This window comes from Pelodiscus sinensis, chromosome 3 (assembly GCF_049634645.1).
Source record: "Pelodiscus sinensis isolate JC-2024 chromosome 3, ASM4963464v1, whole genome shotgun sequence".
Classification (NCBI taxonomy): Eukaryota; Metazoa; Chordata; order Testudines; family Trionychidae; genus Pelodiscus; species Pelodiscus sinensis.
Genome location: NC_134713.1, coordinates 41819006 through 41845947, shown reverse-complemented (window position 1 = coordinate 41845947; position 26942 = coordinate 41819006). Strand labels below are relative to the sequence as shown.

The 26942-nt window shown below is 42.9% G+C and overlaps 1 protein-coding gene across 1 annotated transcript in view; it reads right to left on the bottom strand.

The window, feature by feature from the left end:
- FBXO9 (F-box protein 9) overlaps positions 1 to 26942 on the bottom strand; it is a 54375-nt gene that overhangs the window by 7125 nt on the left and 20308 nt on the right. Inside the window, exons 5-10 of the mRNA XM_006137744.4 lie at positions 20485 to 20584; positions 15215 to 15345; positions 9038 to 9152; positions 6973 to 7091; positions 6435 to 6525; positions 683 to 778 (exon numbers count right to left, since the gene is read on the bottom strand). Coding sequence (XP_006137806.1) covers positions 683 to 778; positions 6435 to 6525; positions 6973 to 7091; positions 9038 to 9152; positions 15215 to 15345; positions 20485 to 20584 — 652 coding nt within the window. The remainder of the gene's footprint in view (positions 1 to 682; positions 779 to 6434; positions 6526 to 6972; positions 7092 to 9037; positions 9153 to 15214; positions 15346 to 20484; positions 20585 to 26942) is intronic.

The following is a 26942-nucleotide window of genomic DNA, read 5'->3' as shown; positions in this document are numbered from 1 at the left end:
AGGTCCAGGTTGGATATTAGGAAAAACTGTTTTATTAGGAGGATGGTGAACCACTGAAATGGGTTACCTAGGGAAGTAGTGGAGTCTCTATCCCTAGAGGTGTTTAAGTCTCAGCTTGACAAAATCCGGGCTGGGTTGATTTAATTGGGATTGGTCCTGCCTTGGGAAGGGGACTGGACTTGATGGCCTTCTGAGGTCTCTTGTAGCTCTATGGTTCTATGATTCTACTAGTAGCTTTACTATGTTATAAAAACACATAAGTGTTAAGACTGGCTAGTAAGTTCTATTTTTCCTTTCATTACTGACTTGTGCATGTGTTTTAAGGATATAAGTTTTTGAGCCAGGGAACAGTTCTTTGTTTTGTAAAGCATCAGCCCTGTTATTGGTGATAACAGGGCTCGACAAATTAGGCAATCTACTTGCCCGTGGCAAGTAGATTTTAACTCTGCAGGGCCGCGTAGCACGGTCAGCAAGAGTGCAGCACGGTCTGCGCATGCGCAGCGTACACTTCCATGCGGCTGGTGAGCCCTGGTGACGAATATCTATGCCACAATGGAAATAATAAATTATATTAATTTTTTTACTAATCCTAAATATAGATGCTAACATGAGTGAAAAGTGTCCCTTTTCTGTAAGGGAAAAGGGAAGGGGTGATGCAGACAAATGGACAATTTCAACATACCTTGTATTTTTAGTCCGTAAACGAGGAACAATAGATTGGGGATCTTCAGGAGTTGTTAGCATCATTACTTGACCATCTGGAAAGAATCGCAGGTATCTGAAAAATACAATTATATAAATCAGGAATAAGGGATCTTTCGGAAAAGGCTTTATTTTCCGAATGATCCCCATCTAGACTGGCGCTTTTCTCCGGCAAAGCCCCAAGCCGGAAAAAAGCGGCAGCCATGTTTATGCAAATGAAGCGGGGAAGATTTAAATCCCCGCTTCATTTGCAATTGCGATGTGGCTAATCTGCATCCCTTTTCCGGAAAAGGGGTGCAGTCTAGACACAGCCTTTATGTTTTCTCATGGCAGTCACACAGGTTAGCACCTACAATGCTACATTCTTAGCATTTGAATACAGACGTCCACATTTTCAAAAGCATAGAAACAGCTCATCAGAAACCAAAAGACCTGGTTTGGGACCAAACTGTGTAGAATTATGCAAGAACACAGAAGCTGAGAACTTTTGTTCAGAGTAGGAATACAGGAAAAGAGCTAATGACCAGAAGCCAAGATGAACCTCGTATAAACTTTGGGATCTTCTTTCTACTCAGCGTCGACAGAGAGAAGTGTAATTAGCACTTAACTCATATTAATCTGAAGACATCTGTTTAATAATACTTCTGTACCGGAATACTCCAAAAGGAATTTTGTGCCAAAATATCCAAAATTCTGCATTTTTATTTGTCAAAATAATGCAATATCATACCAGTTTCACTTATTTTGGTAATTTATTTATATTACTATACAGGGGAACAAAATCATTATGACTATTCAGCATTTCCTAAACACATAAAAAGTAAGGGTAAGTTTACACTTACTCTGCACCCTTCCGAGAGAGGGATGCAAATGAAGACATTCGAAATTGCAAATGAAGCGTGGGATATTTAAATCCCAGCTTAATTTGCATAACTGCATTATAGCACTATTTCGAAATAACAGATGCGGTTATCTCGAGAGAAAACCCTTCTCTCAAAAAATAACGCTTACACGTCATACAATGAGGTTTACCAGTTATTTCGAGAGAATAACCGTGTCTTAACAGCGTCTATTATTGTGAAATAACGCCATAACGTGATTATGCAAATGAACAGAGCTCGCCAAACCGCGGCGAGCCCCGCTCCCCAGCCGCGCTGTCTGGCGATCTGCGCATGTGCAGATCACCCGAACCCGGCTCCTCCAGGTTGCAATCTACTCGCCACGGGCAAGTAGATTGCATTATTTGTCGAGCCCTGTAAATGAAGCCCGGGATATTTAAATCCCGGGCTTCATTTGCAATTTCTAATGTCTTCATTTGCATCCCTCTCTCGAAAGAGGGTGCAAGTGTAGACATATCCTAAAATACAAATATTTGGATTTTCATTTAAATTAAATTTCTTTTATTTTGATATTCTGTAAGTCATAGAATCAAGTCCAACCCTTAAGGCAGGTATGGCGAAGTGGGGGTGCTGTCTGCTCTGTGACCCGGGGTTCCCCTGTGCTGTGATGGGAGATTCTCATTGACTCTCCCAAATGTGTATTAACTCAGACACCCAGGCTCAGCCTCCCAGGGAGGGAGAGAAAGGAAGGAGGGTGGAGACCAACACCTTGCTGGGGGGCCGGGCTGGAAGAGGGTTTTAGTTTGTCTGGAAGCATGGAGGAAACAGCCTAAGCAAGGAGCTGGGATTTAGGGCCCCATTCTCCCCCATCTCAAGGGGAGCTGAGACATCCTAGGCCTGCCCTGTAACCAGATTACATCTGTGCTGTATCCTGGAGAAGCAATCAACTCCCTCTATTCTACTAGCTGGTGGAGTCTGTTCGTGCTACTACTGACAATGATTAATAATAGCATAAATGAAAACACTGTACTCTCAGACTTTCTTTAATGGACTTCTGCTGCTGCATCTTTTTGTACATTTCTTTGAAGTTTACATAACTGGTCAAATCCACCTTCATGCACACATTCAGGCTGTCTTGACACTGTCAATCTTATGGCAGGAGTCTGGAGTGTACAAGGGGTTCAAGGGTGTATGATGGACTCAGGGCACACGGTTGGGGTACATGGGGGTACAGAAGTGTTATGGCAGGGGACTGAGCATGTGAGGGTAGAGGAGTCTAGGGATGTGAGAATATGAGGGACTCAGGGCAGTGGGGTCCAGGTGTTTGATGGGCTCAGGGTTGGCATGTGGGGGGTGCAAGAGTGGTATGGCGCTGCAGCCAGATGGGTACTGGGCTCCAATTGAGGGCTCGTTGGCCAGACTTCATTTTTAAATAAAATATAACGTCCAACACAAAAGGTTTCAACATTGTATTTATTTATGGCAGGAATGGGGAACCTTTTTTGGGTCAGAGGCCATTGACTAACAGAAAAAAAAACAAACAAAAAAACCAAACCGAACCCTCACTGATGTGACCAACTGAAACCCCTCACTGCCCAAGTGCTCCAGCACTATAAAGGGGGAGGGGCAGGGATGACTGAGGTTCAAGACTTCAGGCCAGATTTACTCTTCTGGGGTACCAGGGTTAGTGGATTTTGTAGGCCTTGTTCAGTACTGGGCTGGGCCAAAAATGAAGGGGTAAGTGTGCGGGATGCCACACAGTGGGATACGGATGGGAGTGCAAGGTCTGGGCGGGAGGTGGGGTATGGAAGGGGATGAAGGTGTGAGGTAAGGTAACTGACCAGGGGGCAGGCGCTGTCTGGTGGGGGCAGAGTGTCTGGGCAGGGGCTGTCTAGCCAGGGAAAGGTGGCAAGGGGTGTCCGGGCAGGGGACATGTGGTGTCTGGAGGGGAGTATGAGTGAGGGGATGGAGGGGAGGCTGAGAATGAGGGATGGTGGGGGGGTAGGGGAGGGGAAGCACTTGTTTTCGTACCGTGTGGCAGAAACGGTGTAACACGCATCCCATGGTTCCCATTCACAGAGGAAGCCTCCAGGAAATGTTTCCAAGAGAAGGAAATGGGCAACATTTGGACTCATTTTTAGTTCTGGGTTTCCCCCATGCTGGGGGAAGGAAAGAGCTTTTGCACTGAACCATGTTTAGCTCTGCTTGTTCTCTGTATGCTGGATCCAGTGCAGAACTTTCTCCCGTTCACCTCAGAACTTTCTTCCGTTCACCTGCACCCGCAGGAAGCAGGTGCTGGCATTCTAGTCTTGGGGGGCTGCACCAGCGCTGGCTCTCTGCTCCAGAGGGGAGTAAAGAGAGGCTGAGCTGCGGCTTCAGAAGAGCCATATCTGGCTCCCTAGTGAGCCATATTTGGCTTGTGAGCCACAGGTTGCCGACCCCTGATCTAGGTCTATCCAACCTGCTCTTAAATATCTCTAGTGAGAGATTCCACAACCTCCATAGGCAATTTATTCCAGCGTTTAACCACCGTGACAAGCAGGAAGTTTTTCCTAATGTCCAAACTAAACCTCCCTTGCTGCAATCATCTGAGGACAAGGAGAACAATTTTTCTCCCTCCTCCTTGTAACACCCTTTTAGATACCTGAAAACTGCTATCATGTCCTCTCTTTTCTAAACTAAACAAGCTTAATTATTTCAGTCTTCCCTCATAAGTCATGTTTTCTAGACCTTTAATCATTTTTGTTGCTCTGGATCTTCTCCAATTTCTCCGCATCTTTCTTGAAATGTGGTGCCCGGAACAGGACACAATACTCCAACTGAGTAGAGTTGCAGAGTACAATGGACAAATGACTTCTCGTGTCTTGCTCTCAACACTCCAGTTAATGCATCCCAGAATCATGTTAGCTTTTTTTTTTTTTTTTTGCAATAGTGTCACACTGTTGATTCATATTTAGCTTGTGGTCCACTATGACTCCTAGATCCCTTTCTGCAGTATACCTTCCTGAACACAGTCACTTCCCATTCTCTAGGGGTATGTCTACACTACAAAGTTAATTCAAAATAACAGCAGTTATTTCGAATTAACTTTAATAGAGTCTACACACAGGCAAACCGCTATTTTGAAATAAATTCGAAATAGTGGAGCCCTTATTTATCCTTTATCTGGAAAAACTTAAAAAACAACAAATAGTCTTGCAGCACTTTAGAGACTAACAAAAGATGTAGATGGTATCATGAGCTTTCATGGGCACAACCCACCCCTTCAGATGAATTCAGAAGTGGGTTGGGCCCATAAAAGCTTATGATATCATCTACATTTCTGTTAGTCTCTAAGGTGCAGCAAGACTATTTGTTAAGTTTTTTCAGTTTCAGACTAACACAGCTACTCCCTCAAACTTTTAAAACTTGTAAGTGTTTCTCAACTTTCAATTGTACAAATTGGGGTGTGAGGAGATGAAATCTTTGCCTCTAATGAATGCACACAACTGTCTCCACCAGTTGGTGCAAGCTGAACCATTTTTGTACACTGTATATGCCAGAATACACATGGCCTTAGCACTGCTCACGGAGCACAGAAGCAAAACACTATTTGGTGTCCATATAGTCAGATGCTAGTGCATTAGTATGACCACACTCGCGGCACTTGCTGCACTGGTCTGAAAGGCGCTTTCTGGGCAGCTATCACTCCAAGCACTTGTTGTTCTTCTGCCACAGAGGTTTGTGGGGAGAGATGGGGGGCATCCTGGGCCCTGTCTGACACTTCATCGTGCATCACTTCACATTCCAGCAATCTTTACACTTCCGTCCATATTTGGTGCCATCTTTCAATGGCTTGTGTGTTCTGCCTCCTGTGTGCAGGAATGGATCCCCAACTATTGACGAAAATGCCGACAGGTCTCACTAGCACATCATACATGGCAGTCAAGTTATTCCTGAAGCTGCAAAGTGACAATAAGGAGTCTGAGCAGCATTTGTAAGATATGAGATTTCTTGTGGCATTCATAGAGGTGCTGACCACAGTGGAACATTGCTTTTGGGTTTGGGAAACAACCATACACAGGGAGTCTAGACTACAACAAGCAGCTTACCTGAGTAGATTTAAAAGCAATTCTTATTTAATCTCAATTTTTCTTTGTTGAACACTATTTTGATGAACAGAAAGGAAGGAATGATTTGGGGACTGGGAGAAATCTGTGATATCTTTAAAGCTCTAGTTTTACTGACATGAGCAGAAGGTTTAACTGAGGAGGAAAATTAGTTTATAAACCTACATCTATTGACCAGATCTAACAATATTCCTTATGACCATGATCCTGGAAATCCTTCAGTCAAGTAACTTTACACACTAAGTTGACAAGTGCTTGCAATACTGAGACTTATATTTAAATGAACAATACTTGGGGGCTACGTCTACACTGGCCCCTTTTCTGGAAGAGGCATGTAAATTTCACTAGTCGTCGTAGGGAAATCCGCGGGGGATTTAAATATCCCCCGCGGCATTTAAATAAAAATGTCCGCCGCTTTTTTCCAGCTTTTAAAAAAGCCGGAAAAGAGCGTCTAGACTGGCCCCGATCCTCCGGAAAAAGTGCCCTTTTCCGGAGGCTCTTATTCCTACTTATTCCTTATTCAAAGTAGGAATAAGAGCCTCCGGAAAAGGGCACTTTTTCCGGAGGATCGGGGCCAGTCTAGACGCTCTTTTCCGGCTTTTTTAAAAGCCGGAAAAAAGCGGCGGACATTTTTATTTAAATGCCGCGGGGGATATTTAAATCCCCTGCGGATTTCCCTACGACGACTAGTGAAATTTACATGCCCCTTCCGGAAAAGGGGCCAGTGTAGACGTAGCCGGAGAGAAGAAACGAGATAAGCTCATTCAGTTTACTACAGTTCTACCTGTAATATTCCACTTGGTGCCATGCCCTATAGAAACCATCAAGAGACTGCTCTCCTTGGCGTATGTATGTTGTCTTGCTGATGTACACACCTACAGAAAAGAAGCAAACAAGAAAATAAATATCTAAAAATGTAAACATCTTTTAAAAGCACATAAACTTACATTTGTGCCACTATATAATTAGACAGAGACTAACTCAGCTTTTAGCGACAAGGCTATGTTGACACAGCCCTATCACTAAAAGTCGGCACAGGTAAATGTTGCTTGTCAGCACATTTGCTGATAAAATACTTCCAGCCCCTACGAGTGGCTTTTGCTTTATCGACAGGAGAGTGCACCTGCCAATAAAGCAATGTTTACACTTGTACTTGTTGTGGCAAAACTTTTGTTATTGGGGGATAGGGGGGTAACCAATCAGGAACAACACATTTTTTTGTTCAATTTTATGTGTAGATAAAGCCAGAAATAAAACATGACGCAAGTTTTGTCGGGCAAAGTAACAATGAAGACATCTCAGTTTTCAAAAATAACCCTTACCATCAAATCGAACACGGGGTCTTTCCAGAAACATTTCCCTCCAGGAGGTATAGGGAACAAGTTTATTACAGCTTCTGCCCCAAACCCTTAAACAGGCTTGACGCCAGATTTCAGGATCCCTGGTGAAAATATGAAAGCAAAACTCACAGCTTTACAGCATCTTACAGAACTCCAATATCAAGTCTCAAAAGACGAGTGGGGAACTTTAAAAACATAGTGGTAGATGAGGTCTTGAAAGAGTCAAAAGCACTTTTCTAAGACTGTTTAATTACTAAATTATTAATCCACTTAGAGCTTGGAATCATTGAGAAGCTAGAAAGCCATTTTCTCATCATAAGGTACAACATATGATACAGTCACAATACAGCACAGAACACTGTGTGAGTTCACCCAGCAATACTCTGCGATGTCTATATGGTTATCAAAGTCACACACTATTGCGCGGGGCTTCTTCTGCCTCCTTACAAAATGGCGGAGGTTTGCCGCTCGCCGTGCAGTTCCCTGGTGACCCCCTCTAGCCAGATGCCTTGTGTCCGGCCAGACAGGGTTACCGGGGAACGGTGCTGCAAGCGGCAAACCTCTGCCGCTTTGCAGGGAGGCAGGGGAAGCCTCATGCAGCTGCCGGCCACTAGGCCGGCCCTAGGGGAAATTGTGTTATTGTGGGGACGGGGTCATGTTGTTTGAAAAATGTTCCCTTTAAATAAATAAATATATATATATATGTGTGCTATTGCAAAAACGTGTTAAGCGGGCACGTGTTAAGTGAAGAATTACTGTACTATTATTTTGGGACTTCTCCTCTCCATTTGAAAATATGCCCTCTCTTTTGTGAGCAAGAGTGCTTCTTGCTTGTAAACATTCAAATATCACCAAAACATATTAGTTGATATTTGACTAATAGCTTCTAGTTACCCAGACGTTTACATCACTATCATCAGAGTTATTCAAGCACTTGATTAGTATTATCAAGAGTTTAACATAGAATACTCATGAATACAGAGAGAAGGATTTAGCAGCCTAAAATAAATACATACATACTCTTAATACAGGCTGCTTTCCTCTATGAATTTACAAGTCATTCTATACCAATGCTAATTATATCAACCTCTCATGTAGTTTCGCCCTCCCCCTCAGGGATGTAAGTGACTAGTTGAGTAGTTACTGGACTAGTCGCTTCCCCCACACTTGCTGCCTATCAGAGAGAGGAAGCAAGGGGAGGGAGCAGGAGCTGATACTGGGGGGAGACCAGCATGGGAAAGCCAATTCCCCCCAGCACCATCTCAGGAGCAGGGGGTAAGGAGGGTGAGGAGAGGCATAGCAGGGGACCAGGCACGAGTTGGGAATCAGCTGATTCTCAGCTCACGCCTGCTACCCCCCTTCCCCCATTGTGCCTCTGCTTTTAAAGATATATTAAGAGCCTGGCAGCTCTTAATACATTTAAAAGGCAGAGCTGCAATGGGGTTAGTTCCCAGGCTAGACGCTAACCCTGCTGAGGCTCTGTAGTTTTCCCCTCTTATTGACTAATTGAGTAGTCGATGGAAATTCCATCAACTACTTGATTAGCTGATTACCCACAATTTAACATCCCTATTCCCCCCTCGCCTCTACCCCATCAGCAGATCTCAAAGCACTTCACAAAGGTGGTCAATATTATTATCCCCATTTTACAGATGCAGGCATGAAGAAACAAAAAAACGTGGGAAAGGTCATCATCAAGCTAATGACAGAGACAGGAATAGAACCATTATGCAGGGTTATTATACACAAAACTATGTTTTTGGCAATTCTAACTGTTTATAGCTCAAAATACAGCCTCTGTTCACGTTTATTTAAACAGTATTCTCAAGAAAATGTCAATAGGAGGTAAGTGCCACCAGGAATTTTCTAATTCCAATTCCCACAGTGACTTTCTCTACCTAAATGTCTACTAATTGCATACTAGTAACCAGTTTAAAGCCTAAGATTAAGATCTGTTTTATTAGTTCAGCACAGAAAATCTCTTTGTTCTCAACCCAAAAGAGCAGAAGGTAAATCTCTCACAATATGGATAAAGTTTCAACTGTACCTGGCACAAATGTAAAATCCTCTACAGACCATAGATAGCTGCTCTAGTGACCTTATGTCCAAATCACTGGAAACCACCCATCGAAAAATGTACATTAGCACTTCCATAGGCAGCACTGTGAACAAGAACATAATTAAGTGATCACATTGTCATAAGACTATCAAAAAACTATTTCCTTAATTTTTTTATAGCTACCAAAATCCTATTCTTCATGGGAATTTAGAGAACAAATTTGATTGGGAATAGCCAACCAAAAAGCTTACATAAAAATTCATGATAAACAACTTACTCCTGAGGGAATTCTGCACCAAAAGAAATATATACTATATTTTAAAATTCTGCCAATTTTATTTGGCAATAAATATATGAGGCTCCAGCATGACAGTTAGCAGCAGAGGCCACTTTAGAACAGCAACCTGAAGACCTCACTTCCCTCAGTAGAACTTGGCAGTGAAGCTGCACCTGACCCTGACAGTGCAAGAGCTGGGCCTCCCCCCCCCCCCCCCCCCCGCTCCCCTCCCCCTCAGGAACATCATGGGGCCTGCCTCTCTGAGCAAGGTGCAACCTGTGTGTGTGGACAAGCTGTCTTAACTCAGCCGAATTCAGGTATGGAGGGGTTTAGCATGGGGCAATCTGAGTGTGTTTGGTTCACTCCAAGATCTGGTTGCACAGTGGCTTGTTTGGGGATTCCAGGCACAGGGGCAATGGAGCTCTGCAGGAGATCCAAGTGAAGATGGTTTGGGCTCATCAATGGGGGTTTGGGTGTGGAAAGATGGGGCTCAGTGAAGGGGATTGGTGAATGAAGCATGTCAGGATGAGGGTTTGATGGGTGTGCTTTACAGGGGAGCCCATTTCCCTCATTTCCAATACAGCCCCTTATCGAACCCCACTGCAGGCATTCACTGTTGAACAAAAAACAGGAAGGCTCCCAGCACACAGAAGGGGAGCCTGACTGGCACTAGGACACAAAAGGCAGCGTTCAGTTGCAGAATCAATGGAGCAGAGACACAATCTCCTTCAGCTAAGTAGCTCTACTCTTACAGAAACTGATGTGGAAGGGTGTGTGTGTGCATGCACGCGCACATGCACATGGGAACCCAGTGTCACATAACTGTGTGCCTGCCTATGCCTCACCTCTGTTTGGAGGGGGCAATGAAATTCTCCCCCAAAACTGAGTCCATGGTCATTCCCACCCCCACAGCCTGAAACGCACAGCTTCTCTGTCATTTTCTGTAGGGCAGTACAGGAATTCACCAGGAGGAAGAGGGGGGAAGTGTTTTCTGTGGATGTGCAGTCAAGCAGTATGCCCCCAGAGTAAGAACTGCATATAATATACAAATATAAAGGCAACATGACATGGTAACAAAACATTTGTCAGATATGGACTACACAGCTACATTTCTTTTCAGGAGACAACAGGTATATCAGATAATTTTATAAAAATTATTTCTCCAGAAATTTAAAAATAAATAAATAAATAAATAAAAGAGCATTTTGTACATTTACCACACATGTAAAGCATTTACCACGCATGTAAAGTAAAATGTATTTCTTAAACACACTTTTTATATCTTGTGTGTGAGCCAAGCTGTGATGCCCTCTGATATCAAAAGCTAAGAAGGTTCAAGCAAGTTGGTACTTGGAAGGGACACCATTAGGAACTAGGGATGTTAGGGACTAGTCAATTCCTCCCCCACCCCCATTGCTGCCTCTATCAGCAAAGGAGGGGGGCGGAGGAAGAAGGGGCACTCAAAGGGGCAATGCTGCATAGCTGATCCCAGGATCAGCTGTGAGGGGCTACCGTGCATGGAACCCTGGGTCAGTGGGACTTCCCACTGGCCCCGGGCTGCAGGCAGAGTTCTGCATTCCTCCTTTGAAATATACAAGAGCCCCAGCAGCTCCATCAACCACCTGACTCGTAAATTAACGGTTACTTAACATCTTTACTAGGAACACATAACCTGTATGAAGTAGTGTTGGTTAATCAATAGTCTATCACTTGTCCCTCTGTCAGTATTGAGCGAATTGGACCCAGAAGGTGTCAGATAGCAAGGTATTATTGGAGGACTCTTTCCAATTATGTAATAAATAAATATCCTAATCAAAGTTACAGACAAGTGAGATACTAAGAAAATTCTCATCCGAGTAAAGGTAGAGTAAGAAAACCCTGGAGTTTTAGTCAGGATTCTATCGGCTTCCATTCTGCCTCCCTAATTTTTTTCTGCAGTTTTAGCTGGATATAATCTTCTTTATTACCTTAGCCTTTACTGTTAAGAGTGTTGGCATATGCTGTTAAACAGCTGCTGCTTTCTACTGTCTAGGGATGAACAAAAGTAAAGTGTGAGATTTGTTTAGACTAAACTGCTCTGAGATCCCTTAGTAAAAACTGCTAGAGAAGCGTAGTACTCACCAGTGACAGATGCTGTAGTTAAGGCTACAAAACTATTTCTATTGAGTAACTGTTTTTATATGTTAACTGATTTGAGGGAAACAAAGTGCTCTTTTGAACGGAAGTGTTTTGATATTTGGTCTCAGCCTTAGGTGACTTTTCTGGAAAATCTGAGCAAATAGCATTTAGTCATTTGAGTAGTGAGATGGACAGGGGAAAAAACTAATTTTTATGATCCCAGATGATTTGTTCATTGATACAAACACTTGAACTTTGGAAGTTAAAACTCAATTTGGAATTATTACTAACTGAGGAATCATGCCTTTGCTACATTTTGAAAACCCCGAATTTAGTAACAAGTACCTACAAAAATACCATTGGAGGCATATGCAGTTAAAAACAGCTATGCTAACAACTATAAAGCTCATGCTCCTTTACCACTGTTAGCTTTATGTACACACATGTATGCTATTGATATACATTCATAGCAATACAGTACATAAACAGGCTCCAGACAGTCTTTGGCAACTTAAGTGCTGGAAGGTGCATTAGCTGTAATTCTTTAGAATGTAATATTGCTGCTTAAACAGCTAAAACCTTAAAAATCCTGAGCCTTTGGCAAATTGGTGCCTACTAATTTGAACAACACTGATAATTATCACTGGTCAGTCAGCCAAAGCTAGTGAACCTGGATGCTTATATTCTTTTCTAGTTTAGCAAAATCTAGGAAATTAAACACAAACACTTAAGATTCATAAGTCAATTGAAGAATTTTTTAAAATGCACGTATCTTAGCAATGTTAGACTTCTGGTGAGATCATAAATATCTTATTTGCTTTTCTAAAAAAATGCATCACACTCTTGGTGGGATATAAAAATCTAACATTTATGTTAAATAGTAGCAGTCTGATCTTCCCCAGCTTTCTTGCATCAAGAACTAATCACCACTCCAAAAAACAAACACGCACACATGCTACTGCCATCTTTGATTAGTGTTCTCTTATTTACATTCTACATTTCTTTCTGTATGCCAGACAGTAGCTAAAGAAAACAGAATAGAAATACAATCAAAGAATGCTTTGCTGGCATTTAAATATTGTAAAAATAAGGGAATCATGTTCCAGGCATAGACAGTGTCTTATGTGTTTACAGTACAGGCAGTCCCCGGGTTATGTACAAGATAGGGACTGTAGGTTTGTTCTTAAGTTGAATCTGTATGTAAGTCGGAACTGGCATCCAGATTCAGCCGCTGCTGAAACTGATCAGTTTCAACAGCGGCTGAATCTGGACACCAGTTCTGACTTACATACAGATTCAACTTAAGAACCCCAGGAGTCCCCAAGTCAGCCGCTGCTGAAACTGATCAGCAGCTGATTCCAGGAAGCCCGGGGCAGAGCAACTCTGCCTCGGGCTTCCTGTAGTCAGCCGCTGGTCAGTTTCAGCAGCGGCTGACTTGAGGACGCCTGGGGCAGAGCAGCTAGGGTGCTGCTGGGTTGGTCCAGTAGCGCGGCCGCTCCTCGGCGCTACTGGACCAACCCAGCAGCACCCCAGCTGCTCTGCCCCAGGCATCCTGATTCAGCCACTGCTGAAACTGATCAGCAGCGGCTGAATCAGGACTCCTGGGGCAGAGCAGCTGGGGTGCTGCCGGGTTGGTCCAATAGCGCCAAGGAGCGGTGCTGCGGGACCAACCGGCAGCGCCCCACCTGCTCTACCACAGGCCCCGGGCTTTGCTCCACGTCTCCCTGGTCTGCTGGGGGCACTAGCTGCGTCCCCCCCCAACAGACCAGGGAGACGCTGAGCAAAGTGGCGGAGGACCCAGGCCGGACCCGCGGCCCTTCCAGATCAGCGCCGCGGGTCCGGCCCGGGTCCTCCGCCGCTTTGCTCCCCGTCTCCCTGGTCTGCTGGCTCTTCCAGCAGACCAGGGAGACGGGGAGCAGCTTTTCTCGCCCCGGAAGAGGCGGGCGGCGGGACCAGGCATCCCGCCGCTCCAGTCCTCCGGGGCGAGAAAATCCCCATTCGTAACTGCGGATCCGACATACGTCGGATCCGCGTAACTCGGGGACTGCCTGTATCTTGCAAACCTAGATCTTGAGCCTGGCTTTTTGGTGTTAGTAGAATAATAAATGCACACGTGACCACAAGAAATGAAGCCATTCCAAGTTCTCTTTCACATCCAGCATACTTTTCTCCCTAAGCCAGTGGCTCTATAACTGCTGCAAAAATGATCAATAGTGATCCCTTCACCCGATTAACAAATGTATTAAAGATCAATATGTTAGTGACTGTCAACTCTACTACAAGCAGAGAAGCGCAGTAAAATACAGGAATAGCATGGAGACTTAGGAAGAAATACTAAAAAGGAGAGGAGATCTTGAGGCCTTCTCCCACTCAGGCAGAGATATGTAGGGTTGCCAGATGGTTTCAACAAAAATACAGGACACACTTGACATTACATCATAATCTATATTACATCTTATTTAGAAAATACCGGACATTTATATTTTCTCAGTTTGTTTCCTGAACAGAAAGTTCAAATACTGGACTGTCCAGTTCAAAACCAGACACCTGGCAACCCTAGAGATATAATATAATATACTAAGTGCAAACTTCCAAGTTTTGGGGGGGTTAAAAAAACAAAACAAAAACAAAACACACACCAAGAAAACTGGTCTAAATGGGAAGGGTTAAAAACATAGCAGATGACAGCAAAGAATGCCAAAGTTCTGCTGAAGTTCCTTATTTTTTGCCCAAGCCAAGACAAACTCTTAAATCTAATTATCTGAAAGGGTTAAAGGTCTGATTATCTAAAAGTGTTGAGCACCATCCACCAAAAATCATACCTACTGTAACTGTCAAATTGGATGCCTCAAAATGGAGGCATTTCCCTGCCCTATCCCTCCACCCAAAAAATATCACTGCTCATTTTCAAATACCATGGCTAAAGTTTTCTAATCTGCGTATGAACTGATTCATTTATAGCAACAGCTATGAAAATGCTTGCTTTCACTGAAAGGAATCTGACACTCTCCATCAGCAAACATAAAAGATCCACTTACATAAAACAAATCACTTTCATTCACAAAATTATAGCAATTTCACATTTTCTTATACACATGAGTGTTTCAATTTTCCTAAAACAAAGTCAGTTTTAAGGAAAGGTAAATAGCAACTTTTTTTTAAAAAAAAAGCAAGAGGCACGACAACAAATGTTAAGAAATCAGAATTTAGGACCCACTCCTGCAAAGACTTGTACATGTTAACTTTTACACCTTGGGAGTAGTCCCAGTGAAGTCAATAGGACTACTCATAGTATGTCGGACAGAACACCTGCTTATGTCTTTTAGGATTGTACCTTAACAGTTAAGACAGTCCTTCAATGTATTCAAAAATAAATAAATATATGTCAGCCTATTCCCTCTCCCAATATCAACATACTGAACATAACTGTCAGAGGTAAACAAGACAAGAGCACTGAACATTCATCCTAGCTAAAGGAATTTTAAAGTGAAGCACTGATTTTGCAAGCCGCTTTGCATGAGTCTGCCTGCATGGAGTAGCTTACAGGTACAAGAATATGTATGAAGACCGACCTGGTAAGACAGTTGAACTTTATTCCCAAACATCTAGTTATTATAATGAACAAATAGATACCTTGAGTCGTTTACAATGACATTCTTTAAATTTAGTTTTTAGAATAAAAAACCCCAAACATTTTATTAAAACTGAGCTTGAACATATGACTCTAAAAATTCCTTCTTTACAAAGTTATGACATAATCAATCACACACCTGAGATATGAGTCTGACTGACATCAAGATCAGGCTGACAAAGTTTGACTGAGGATTCTTGAAGAGCAAGTTGCTGCTGAAAATAGGACAAAAGATCAGCCATCTTGCCATCATCATCACCATCCTCAATGCTGAAGTAAAGAAAAATAAAACATGTCAACATATAGCAATCACGCCAACCTTTTTCTTATTTGATAAGATTTCAGATTTGTACTTTGTAATTCCTTTAAGATTTCTTATCATATGATGATAATTTGCCAAGAAACCTCCCCCCCCCCCCCCCCCCGATCTAATCAGGTTTATTTAGGTTTTGATAAAAACAAAGTGTTTATAAGAGAGTATGATATTAAGAGAAACATTTCTGTAGTTATTTTTCTTTTAATCCCAAACCAAGCAGTTTCTCTCTCTGGATTTCTATGTTCATCTACAGTAATTGCAACATAATCACTGAAGAACTGTGCTAGTCCATTAGCAGCAAAATATTAAAGCAATTAGTTTATTTTTGTCATCTAACATGAACAACACATACACAATAAAATAGAAGCATTACAAGTTAAAATTAAATAATATTTTATAGAGCTCATTATAGTAATTATTGTAATGATTTACAGGCTCACTTATTTTTTTACATGGATAGTGTCCCTTTGTGACTTTCCTCAGAAACATGTTGATCTTTTAGAAGAAGTGGTTGGATAAAAGGACTTTGGCATGGCAACACTCAGCATTGTGGAAAAATCCCAGAAACAACACTAATCCACAACTCCTGAGTTAGGTACTTGACCTTCAACATAAGGAATAGGAAGAAATAGTGTTTTTAAGTTCAAAAACTTGTCTTTTTCACCTACAGAAGTTGGCCTTGATAATAAATTGAAGTTGATAATAAAAGATATCATCTCACCTACTTTGACTCAGCAAGACACTAGAATGTCATTCTAACTCTCTCTGGCCCAATTATCATTGTTTAATGATTCAGTTAATGTGGAATAAATTCAGTACAGAAGATTGAAGGAGCACCTTATCAGACTACTCCATAGCTCAGTAGTTAAGTAACTCACCTAAAATATAGCAGATCGCTGTTCTAATCCCTTCTCACCCTCAGGAGACAGGATTACAAGAATCAGGAGTTTCACACATCTTGAATGAGTGCCTAATCACTGGGATAAAAGTTGTAAGAGAAGTCCTCCTAGATCCTTTCCCCCATTTTCTGAGAGATCCAATCCAGTTGGCACTCCCTGAGCATGCCCATCAGATTAGGCTGTGTATATGGCTCAGGTGGCTGAACAACTATCTTCTTAGTTTGTAAATCAGAGTGCATACTCAGATTCTAAAGTGTCAGCACTCAGTGAGTTCAGGTGTCTACAGGGTATGGTAGCAGCTGAGTGGGAGTTCTGTGGATCACAGTGGTGCCTAAAAACAAGCCTTAAGAATTTAACTACCTTTGTAGATTGCACCTTAGGAGAAAGGGATAATGAACTCTGTGTAATATGTTTTATTACTGAAACAGATTAAATCTGAGTTCTCTACAACAGGTGCAACCATTCGACACAGGTGTGTACAAGTAGCCACTCAAACAATACCACTCCACCTTGCCTTACTCATGAGGTGCTGCATGGCCTTTAAGATTAATCAGCTCACTGTGAGAACACATAGTTTGTACAGAACTTCCAGATGCTTACTTATTTCTCTTTTGCATGGTTAGTTTAATTGTAACCTGAGGCTATGTCTACACTGTGCATTGTTGTACAACAAGATATGCAAATGAAGCACAGGGATGAATATTGCCATGTCTCATTTCCATACCTAATGAGCCGCCATTTTTCCGGCACGGGCTTTTGTGCAAGAAGGAACTGTCTACACACAAGTGATAGGGAATAGCCAGCATGGGTTTGTGAAGAACAAGTCATGCCAAACTAATCTGATAGCTTTCTTTGATAAGATAACGAGCCTTGTGGATAAGGGAGAAGCGGTGGATGTCATATACCTAGACTTTAGTAAGGCATTTGATACGGTCTCGCATGATATTCTTATTGATAAACTAGGCAAATATAACTTAGATAGGGCCACGATAAGGTGGGTGCATAATTGGCTGGATAACCGTAGTCAGAGAGTGGTTGTTAACGGTTCTAAATCCTGCTGGAAAGGGATAACAAGTGGAGTTCCTCAAGGGTCTGTTTTGGGACCCGTACTATTCAATATCTTCATCAATGATGTAGATATTGGGATAGAGAGTACGCTTATTAAGTTTGCAGATGATACCAAACTGGGTGGGGTTGCGACTTCTTTGGAGGATAGGGACATAATTCAAAATGACCTTAGCAAGTTAGAGAAATGGTCAGAGGTAAACAGGATGAGGTTTAATAAAGAGAAATGCAAAGTGCTCCACTTAGGAAGGAACAATCAGTTCCATACATACAAGATGGGAAGCGACTGTCTAGGAAGGAGCATGGCGGAAAGGGATCTAGGGGTCATAGTGGACCACAAGTTGAATATGAGTCAACAGTGTGATGCTGTTGCAAAAAAAGCAAATATGATTCTAGGTTGTATCAACAGGTGTGTTGTAAGCAAAACTCGTGAAGTCATTCTGCCGCTCTACTCTGCACTAGTTAGGCCTCAGCTGGAGTACTGTGTCCAGTTCTGGGCGCCACATTTCAAGAAAGATGTGGAGAAATTGGAAAGGGTACAGAGAAGAGCGACAAGAATGATTAAAGGTTTAGAGAACATGACCTATGAAGCCAGGCTTCATGAACTGGGCTTGTTTAGTTTGGAAAAAAGAAGATTAAGGGGGGACATGATAGCGGTTTTCAAATATCTAAAAGGGTGTCACAAGGAGGAAGGAGAAAATTTGTTCCTCTTGGTTTCTGAGGACAGGACAAGGAGTAATGGGCTTAAAGTGCAGCAGGGGAGATTTAGATTGGACATTAGGAAAAAATTCCTAACTGTCAGGGTGGTCAAATATTGGAATAAATTGCCAAGGGAGGTGGTGGAATCTCCCTCTCTGGAGATATTTAAGAACAGGTTAGATAGACATCTGTCAGGGATGGTGTAGACGGAGCTTGATCCTGCCTTGAGGGCGGGGGGCTGGACTCGATGACCTCTCGAGGTCCCTTCCAGTCCTATGATTCTAAGATACACTGCTCCTTCTTACACAAAAAACCCCTCTTGCGCAGAGCCATTCTTCCTGAAAATAAGTGGCAGAATGGCTCTGTGCAGGAGGGGTTTTTTTGCACAAGAAGAAGCAGTGTAGACAGCTCTTCCTTGCGCAAAAGCCCGTGTTGCAAAAATGGTGGCTCATCAGGTATGCAAATGAGGTACAGCAATATTCATTCCCATGCCTCATTTGCATATCTTATTGCACAACAATGCACAGTGTAGACGTAGCCTGAATGTTTCACAAGGAACTCATGTTCCAGCTAGGCTAGTAAAGGATCTTTAAGGTACTGTAAAAAGAAGACAAAACTCTGTTTTGGACTTCTAAGCCTAAAACTCTAGTAAGAAGTTATGGAGACAGGGCGTGATACTTGATAAAATAGTGTTTATTACTTATCTGGTATTACTGGAAGAGACAGCAACTGTTCCAGACCATTGTTATAGTAGCTTATTATAGTTTATGCTGATGTGACAGAATGTCTACAACTTTTTAGTTTAGAGAGCAAAAATATTAGAGGCATATACTTTACACATGCTACTTTATAAAACAAATAAGAGAGAAGAATATGAGAGCTGGCTCCAGTCCTGGTATCACCTGGAGTTGGGAAAAGGCAATACAAACTATTTAAAGACCACATGGCAATTCATGTACTCTTCAATGGATGGCACTGATTAAAGGAGAGTTGCTTAACTGGGAGGGGAAATAGTAGGAATATATAAGAACTTTATAAAACTATATTCTATAATCTAGTATTTTTCTGACTTTATTGATGTGTGATGTTAAGGGTGGTGCATTCAAACACCCAGCTAGTCCTATTACCAGGGATTGGTAACCTGTAGCTCTTCGGCTGTCCCTTCTCCCAGTTGCGCAAGAGCTCTGTTAATGGAGCAGTGCTGTCGCCAAGAGGCCAGCGCAGCCCTGCAGCAGGCAGGGTCTTTGTGCGTGGCTCCTGCAAGCAGCATTCCAGTATCTCCCAATTGGCTTGGAATGGGGAACTGTGGCCAACGGGACTGGAGGGAGTTGTGCTGGCAGACAGAGGCTGTGCGTCGAGCCATGTGCCCCATACCCCTCACGGTCAGGGGCCACAGGGTGCACTGACCCCTTCTGGGAGCAGCACAGGGCCAGGTCATGCAGGAAGACAGTATTAGGCCCCACTATACCACCAACCAGGAGCTGCCAGCAGTAAGAGCAGTCCAGCGGGAGACTGAATGCCAACCCCCATCCTCTTCCTGAAGCCAGCACTCCACAATCCCCCCTGCATCTCAATCCCTTGCCTTGACCCCTCTCCCAGCACCAGCACCCCGCTCCTGCACCCAATCCTCCACTCTGACTCTCCTCCCAGAGCCAGCACTCTGCACCTTCTCCTATACCCCAGTCCTCAGCCCTGATCCCCTCCCAGAGCTTGCACCTCTTCCTGCACCACAGCCACATGCCCTAACTCCCCCTCCCAGAGCCAACACCTTCTTCTGTACCCATGTCCCCTCTCCGAGAACTTACTATCTTTGTGTATGACTGCAAGTAGCTTTACATGTGATGCAGCTCTCCACATATTTTTGTCAAAGACAAAAACAAAAAAAGGCTCTTCTTGAAAGGTTAAGACCCCGTCCTATACTCTTTATACTTATTTTCCTTTGAGAGTATTAGCTAACTTCTGCAAGCTTACAAGTGCAGAATTTTCTAATATAACAATGTAACTCTCCAGAATCAATATACCAGCATTACTAGCTAAAATAATCCTAACTGGATAACACACAAACCCCAATCTTAGAGTAAAAAGTAATATGGTGGCTTCTCTATTTTTAAATTGCCAGGCAACTATGTTCTGCTCTATTATTTTAATCCCTGAATTTCAGTTTGAATCGACTCCAAACAAATTAAGAATGCTATATCATTGTATTGTTTGGTATAAAATGTCTTCCTAGGCCCATTAAAGGATGTATATAACTTTCTATAACCCTGTCTACTAATTAAATCTAAGTTAAACAAAAAGATGCTTCTCAAACATTAGATGACTATATTACAAACAGATAGGTGACACCTTAAATAATGTCTTTGGATTAGAAACAAAATGTGTAAACTGGTGCATTCCTCTGTTGCTCAATGGTAAACTTGTCATACTTACTAGCTCTTTCCAACACCATCACCCTCTGGAGACCATGTATAGGTGATCTTAAACTCTATATCAGGTACAAGTTGCATGGCTAGACGATAAAACTTGATGGCTGAAAACAAAGGTAATATTTACAACTTGGAACACATTTAATATCTATTATAGTGATCAAAATTGCACTTCTTCTGAGAAATACCTTTAGCTGTAACTAAGGCTGAGAAGGCTCTGTAGCATTACACTTTAAAAAAAATCAAATTTTTCCTAAATCACGAAGCTGCTGATCAGGGTGCCAGACTGAATATTAATCCCTTCCTTATCAGTTGTTTCTTTACTATTAAATTTAACCTACAGTGATTAGAATAAAAATGTCAGTCTTAGTGGGGAAGATGGATAATTTTGGTGCACTTATCATGGCTTGAAAATCCACTTGCTCCTTTTGTGGAGGAAGCTTTCCAAGACACATGCCATTAGTTTCTACATAATTAATTTTCATTCAAAATCTGCTATGGGAGTGCCAGTTAAGGCTTGAAAGTGTGTTTTATACACTTACATTTATAAAAGCTTGATTTTTTCCAAAAGTGTTGGACACCCAACTTTTACTCACTTCCATTGTACACAAAGTTTCTATGTGTTTATGGCTGCAAAGAATTTTCCAAATGTGAACTGAGTGTGAAAGGATGATAGCAGCGCACTGGAAGTCTGCAGACAGATGGCTCCAGTATCGAATGCTTTCAGATCACTCTTTCAGATGCTAATAATTTTATTAAGTAACAGCAGAGTAAAATAGGCTACTATTCCCAACCCTGTAGATATCAGTGACAAGAATCAGGTCAATTCACTTTACTGCTCACTGCAAGCAGCAGCAGTGAAAGCAGGCACTGGAACTAGTCACTGGGAAGGCTCTCTCCTTCCAAAGTACAGAAAAGCAAGCTGAAAGATATATACAGGAGCAGAGATCATCCCAAAATCTTTGCAAGCAGCCAAATGGCTCTGCATGGGATGGGGAACAGAGCTGCATGGGGGAAACATCAGTTTCTAGCATCCAGAGAAAATACTTCTAATTACAGATATTTACTAATAAAAGACTCACATTCAGATGGAGCATCCCTTAATAAGAGTTAGGAAAAGCACCTTAGTATACTAGGAATATGAGATCTGCAATTTTTCTATTAGTGGGACATGGAGGGGAAAAAAGAGATAGCAGGTTTGTTTTTCAAGTGGGTTTTGTTTTTAAGGAGTTAGGCCCAACTGTATAAAGGGAGCATGCTAGCAGAGTGACACTTAAATTAGCCAACAGGAAATGCCAATAAGAGAGGTGTCCTAGGTCCCACCCTACCCTTCTCACAGATAAGTACCTCAATCCAGGTGGCAGGGAAGCACCTAACTCTGCTTGTGATCCACAACTAGGAACCCTTCCTCTTTGAGTCAGATAGCTTATTTCTTGTAAGAACAAATGAGGTGTCTGCCTCATTCCAGATAAAATAGCTGAAGGAGAAGGTGCTGCTGCACCTTATAACTTCTAGCCCAGTGGTTATTGCACTCATTGTGAATGTGGGAGACCTATTCAATTTCCCCCTCTGCAGGGTGGGGGGGGGGGAGGAAGATTTGAAAAGGGGTCTCCTACCTCTCAGAAGAATGTTCTAACCATTGAGATATGGGGTATTCTGATATGGAGCTCTCTCAATTGTTCCCACTGAAGTTGTTTCACTTTAAACAAATCATTATGTAGGGATAATATATTAATGTATTGAAAATGATTCCCCCAAATGGAAGTAACTCCCCATAATTTGTTCCCCACAACTTAAAGTGTTTAGATTTATTAATTCTTATTCTTCTTATTATTATTATTTGTTAAGTTTGTTAAATGTTTAGATTTATCATTATTATTGACCCATTAGAATATAATGTATTAGGTAATGTAACTGTTAAGAATATAATCCTATGTAGCCAGAAACAGCCCCCCCCCCCCGTGTCCCAGGACATGCTCAAGCTTGTGCAAGGGGCTGCTTGAAATTGACATTGCAGAGATACATTGTAACAATGCATTGTCAAGCCACTAACTCTGCTATGGGAGCCAAGCCCTGTAATTGACTAAGGGCATTGTTACATAATTGACGCCTGTTCTCTTTAAAACATTGTAACTTTACTCAGCACTCAGAGAATGTTTTAAGCAATACCACCCAGAAACTTTTGTAACTACAACTTTTATTATTATACAAAATACTGTATGAATGTATGAGAGAGTGCTTGGACGATGAATGAATGGTTCTGAGAGGTGCCAGCCTGAGAATACAGCAACAAAGGGCTGAAGAAGGCGTCAGGTGCCAGTGCAACCAAAAGGTATCAAGTTCAGAAAACCAAGTACTGGAGGTCCACCCGATGAGATCACTGACGAGCACCTGGCAGCCACCCTGGAGACATCAGCATGATGCAGCAATTTCCATAGACTGGCATAGGAAGAAATTCCTATAAGAACTGGACTAAAAAACTATGGAATCAGAGTCCATGGTTCTGCTGCCAGCCCACCAGGAGCTTCAGATGCGCATCTGATCAGGACTTCGCTCCCCACTACCATCACTTGTGTACAGAATACCTGGCCAGTATTCTGTCACAAGCAACTTCCAGGCTGGTAACTCTACAGAGAACTTGAATGAATAAATGGATGTATGAATGAATGGTCATATATATATATATATATATATATATATATATATATAAAAGTGTATAAGGGTTAAGTAGTGTTAGGAATAAGTAGTTAAACAACGTTGTTTGCTTCTATCTTTTCTTTATTTTTTATTATTATCTTTACAATAAATGTGGCTTTTTGCCTTATCCCCCTCATAAGATCCTGCTTGCTTTTATTTGGTATAACAATTAGTCTCTGGACTAGGGAGATGGAAACATGGGTTTTCACACCTCCCTGGTGGTTGCTCTAACATCAGGTTATGAAGTTATTTGCTCTCTTTCATACTCTATGCCCCTGATTTTGTATGGGACCCAATCCCATAGATGGCCTCTGAACATACCAACTGGATCAGACCTTATGGGTAAACCAGGTGCTCCGCTATGTATCTTCCCACACTTTGCGGGTCACAGTGGGGTTCAGTTATATGGTAAGACCTAGTCTGAGGCAGCAGTGTACATATCCAGATGCAGGAACTTAGGTGCACAGGTTTCTATGGATTGCTATGGCTCTAGGGTTTAGGTGCCTAAGTACCTATGTGGAACCAGGCCCAAAGCCTCTATCTTCTGTATTTCTCTTTACTTAGCGGTTGAGTCCTCTAGTTACTGGGTATCAGAGCAAATTTCCATGCCCTGGGTAAAAGTGGACAGAAAAGAAAGAGCAGGAAGACTGGGTATGGTGAGACAAAGGGAGAGAGAAAACAAATGAAGGGGAAAAGATAAGGGAATAGAGAGGAAGAATAAGTGTCAGAGGACCTTGAAGACAAAGCTCTCCTTTTCTGTGTTAGTGTTTGTTTATAGGGAGAGCTGGAATGCACCAAGCCACTGACTGACTGACTAGTTAAGTTCAGCATGCATATATTTCACTTGTATCTATTTTAATATTTCTTGAGTAAAGGACCAGGATTGATATAGTTCCACTTCTCTTCAGGGCTTGAGAAAGTGCAAGCCAGAGAAGGAAAAGGCATGTAGGAGAAGGAGAGGAAAAGATTATTATTAAAACAAATGACTAAGGGAGATATGCCAAATATCAGGCATCCTCTGAAGTTTATGGAGAGATCGCAAAAACCTGATTTAGAGTAGACCTGCAGAGCTAGTCTTGATTTTCCTGTGTACTATGCACTCTGGGCTAGAGCCATAAAGTCACTGTGCGGCAATGCTGAGTGTTGCAACATCTAACTTTTAGGTATCCTGCTACCCAGTGTGATCCTTACCCATCAACAGACACCCAGGCTCCATATACAATATGGCTGCGTCTAGACTGGCATGATTTTGCGCAAATACTTTTAACGAAAAATATGTCAACTATAATTCAATAAGGTTTAATTTAATTCACTAATCCCATACATTTATTTCATCTTAATCTTAAATTTGTTCAAGATTTGTCTTTTGCATGTACCCACTGATCATAGTAAGCATATTTGTGTAATGTCTTCCAGTGATATTGAGAAAATGACAACAGGCAAAAGCGGGCATTTTTAAAGTTTTTTTTTAAATTTGTGTGAACAACATGAGCTCAATGGGTTTGTATGTGCAACTCATATTGTGCCATTACACTAATTTTTCTGGCTCAAGACAGCAGCATTCATTCATATACAGGCAGTCCCCGGGTTACGTACAAGATAGGGACCATAGGTTTGTTCTTAAGTTGAATTTGTATGCAAGTCAGAACTGGCATCCAGATTCAGCCGCTGTTGAAACTGACCAGCAGCGGCTAAATCGGACACGCCTAGGGCAGAGCAGCTGGAGTGCTGCTGGGTTGGTCTGGTAGCGCCGACCCTTGGCGCGGCGGGACCAACCCAGCAGCACCCCAGCTGCTCTGCCCCCGGCTTCCTGGAATCAGCCGCTGATCAGTTTCAACAGCGGCTGAATCTGGACGCCTGGGACAGAGCAGCTGGGGTGCTGCCGGGTAGGTCCCCGCAGCCCCATACCTCGGCGCTGCGGGGACCAACCCGGCAGCACCCCAGCTGCTCTGTCCCAGGCGTCCAGATTCAGCCGCTGTTGAAACTGATCAGCGGCTGATTCCAGGAAGCCCGGGGCAGAGCAGCTGGGGTGCTGCTGGGTTGGTCCAGTAGTGCCGCACCTCGGCGCTGTGGGATCAACCTGGCAGCCCCCCAGCTGCTCTACCCCAGGCGTCAGCGAAAAAAGCCTGGTCTGCTGTGGAGGGGCACACTAGCTGCACCCCGCCCCCCCCCCCAGCAGATCAGGGAGACGCGGAGCGGCTTTTCTCGCCACGGAGGACTCGGGCGGCGGGACCATGGCGCGTCTCGGCAGTTCTGCCGCCCGCGTCCTCCACGGCGAGAAAAGCCGCTCCATGTCTCCCAGGTCTGCTGCTCTAGCTTCGCGTCTCCCTAGTCTGCTGGGGGTAAGTGCTCTCCGTGCCACCAGAGGCAGCGACAGTGGGGGGAGGCACCCCGCACTAGCTGGCTCCCCTCACCCGTTCGTAACTAGGGATCCGACTTAAGTCGGACTGACATAACCCGGGTACTGCCTGTACACTGGGATAGTGTGACAGACTCTCTCATTAGGAAAGACGATATAGTTACCTTGAAGAAGACATTACAACAATGCCAAAAGCACTGGAAACCAGCAACAACCGTGCTCAGATTCATTTTTCCTTTATTTTTGGGGAGGGAAAGAGTGAGAGGAAGTTATGGGATTCATTTGCAAAGGAAATAAATGTACCACTTCATCATGATTTACAAGTTGCTTCTGATGCCTTCAAAGAACTGGCCTTTAAGTCAATGGTCTCCCGATGGCAACTCCTTTAATTTGCAACGTTGGTGTTTGCATCAACATTCAAAGAAAACTGAAGGCAACCATGTCTCACTATGTACCCAATGGACTCTATGGAACAAGATCTCTTTTTGCCAACTGTAAAGCGTGTATCCATTTTTCAAGGTGCAAATTTCATGTCATGTAATTTTAGCAACTATAAAAATATTCCATAAATTTTTTCCTTGCCTGGCAGAAGAGTTCAAACATGATTACGTCTTGTACATATCATGTGAAGTGCTCTTTGATAACAGTTTAACAGCACTTAAATACTAGAAAAGTGAAAGCCAATCATTACATTATGTGCACTCTTCAATGTTTGTGGAAAGTTTATTCAGTCTGTTCAAAAAAGTTCAAGACAACATTGTACGTGCTGCACTGAAGACCACTTTGGGAAGTTCCATGTTTTGCAATACAATTAGGCCATAAGTTTAAATTTGAAAAACTTTTAAAATCCAGAATTGTCTGCTGGCTCTAGCAAACAATGTTTCAGTCCAGTAACATAAGCCTGAAGTTTTTATTTTATTTTATTTATTTGTGCATTCAAGCCTCTTAATTGTGAGAATTGGAAGACTATGGGCAAAGTTCTATGATTGAGACCTGCTTTCATTTAAAACTTAGTTCAATCTAGTTACATCATTCAGAGCTGTAAAAAATTTCATACCCCATACAACCGTGGTCACCAACCCGTCAATCGCAATCTACCAGTCAATCGCAAGGCTTTCGGGGACCCCCCCCCCTCACTCCTCCCCACCCCCAAGAAGAGCTCTGTGCTGATGCTACCTCCAGCGACAACAGAGGTAGCACGGGCTTCTTGCGGGGGGGGGGGGGGAAGGGAGGGAGAGGAGTGCTGCAGCTACATGCCAGGTCCAGGAAGTATGCAAGCTGCTCTTCCTCCTTCCCCCAAACAGCAGGTGCATTTCCTGAAACGCCAGTCCGTCGTGTGCCGGGGACCTCCTTCCCTTGGCTGCCTACTTGCGTGTGTGCGTTAGTAGTCCCGGGACTGCGCCAAC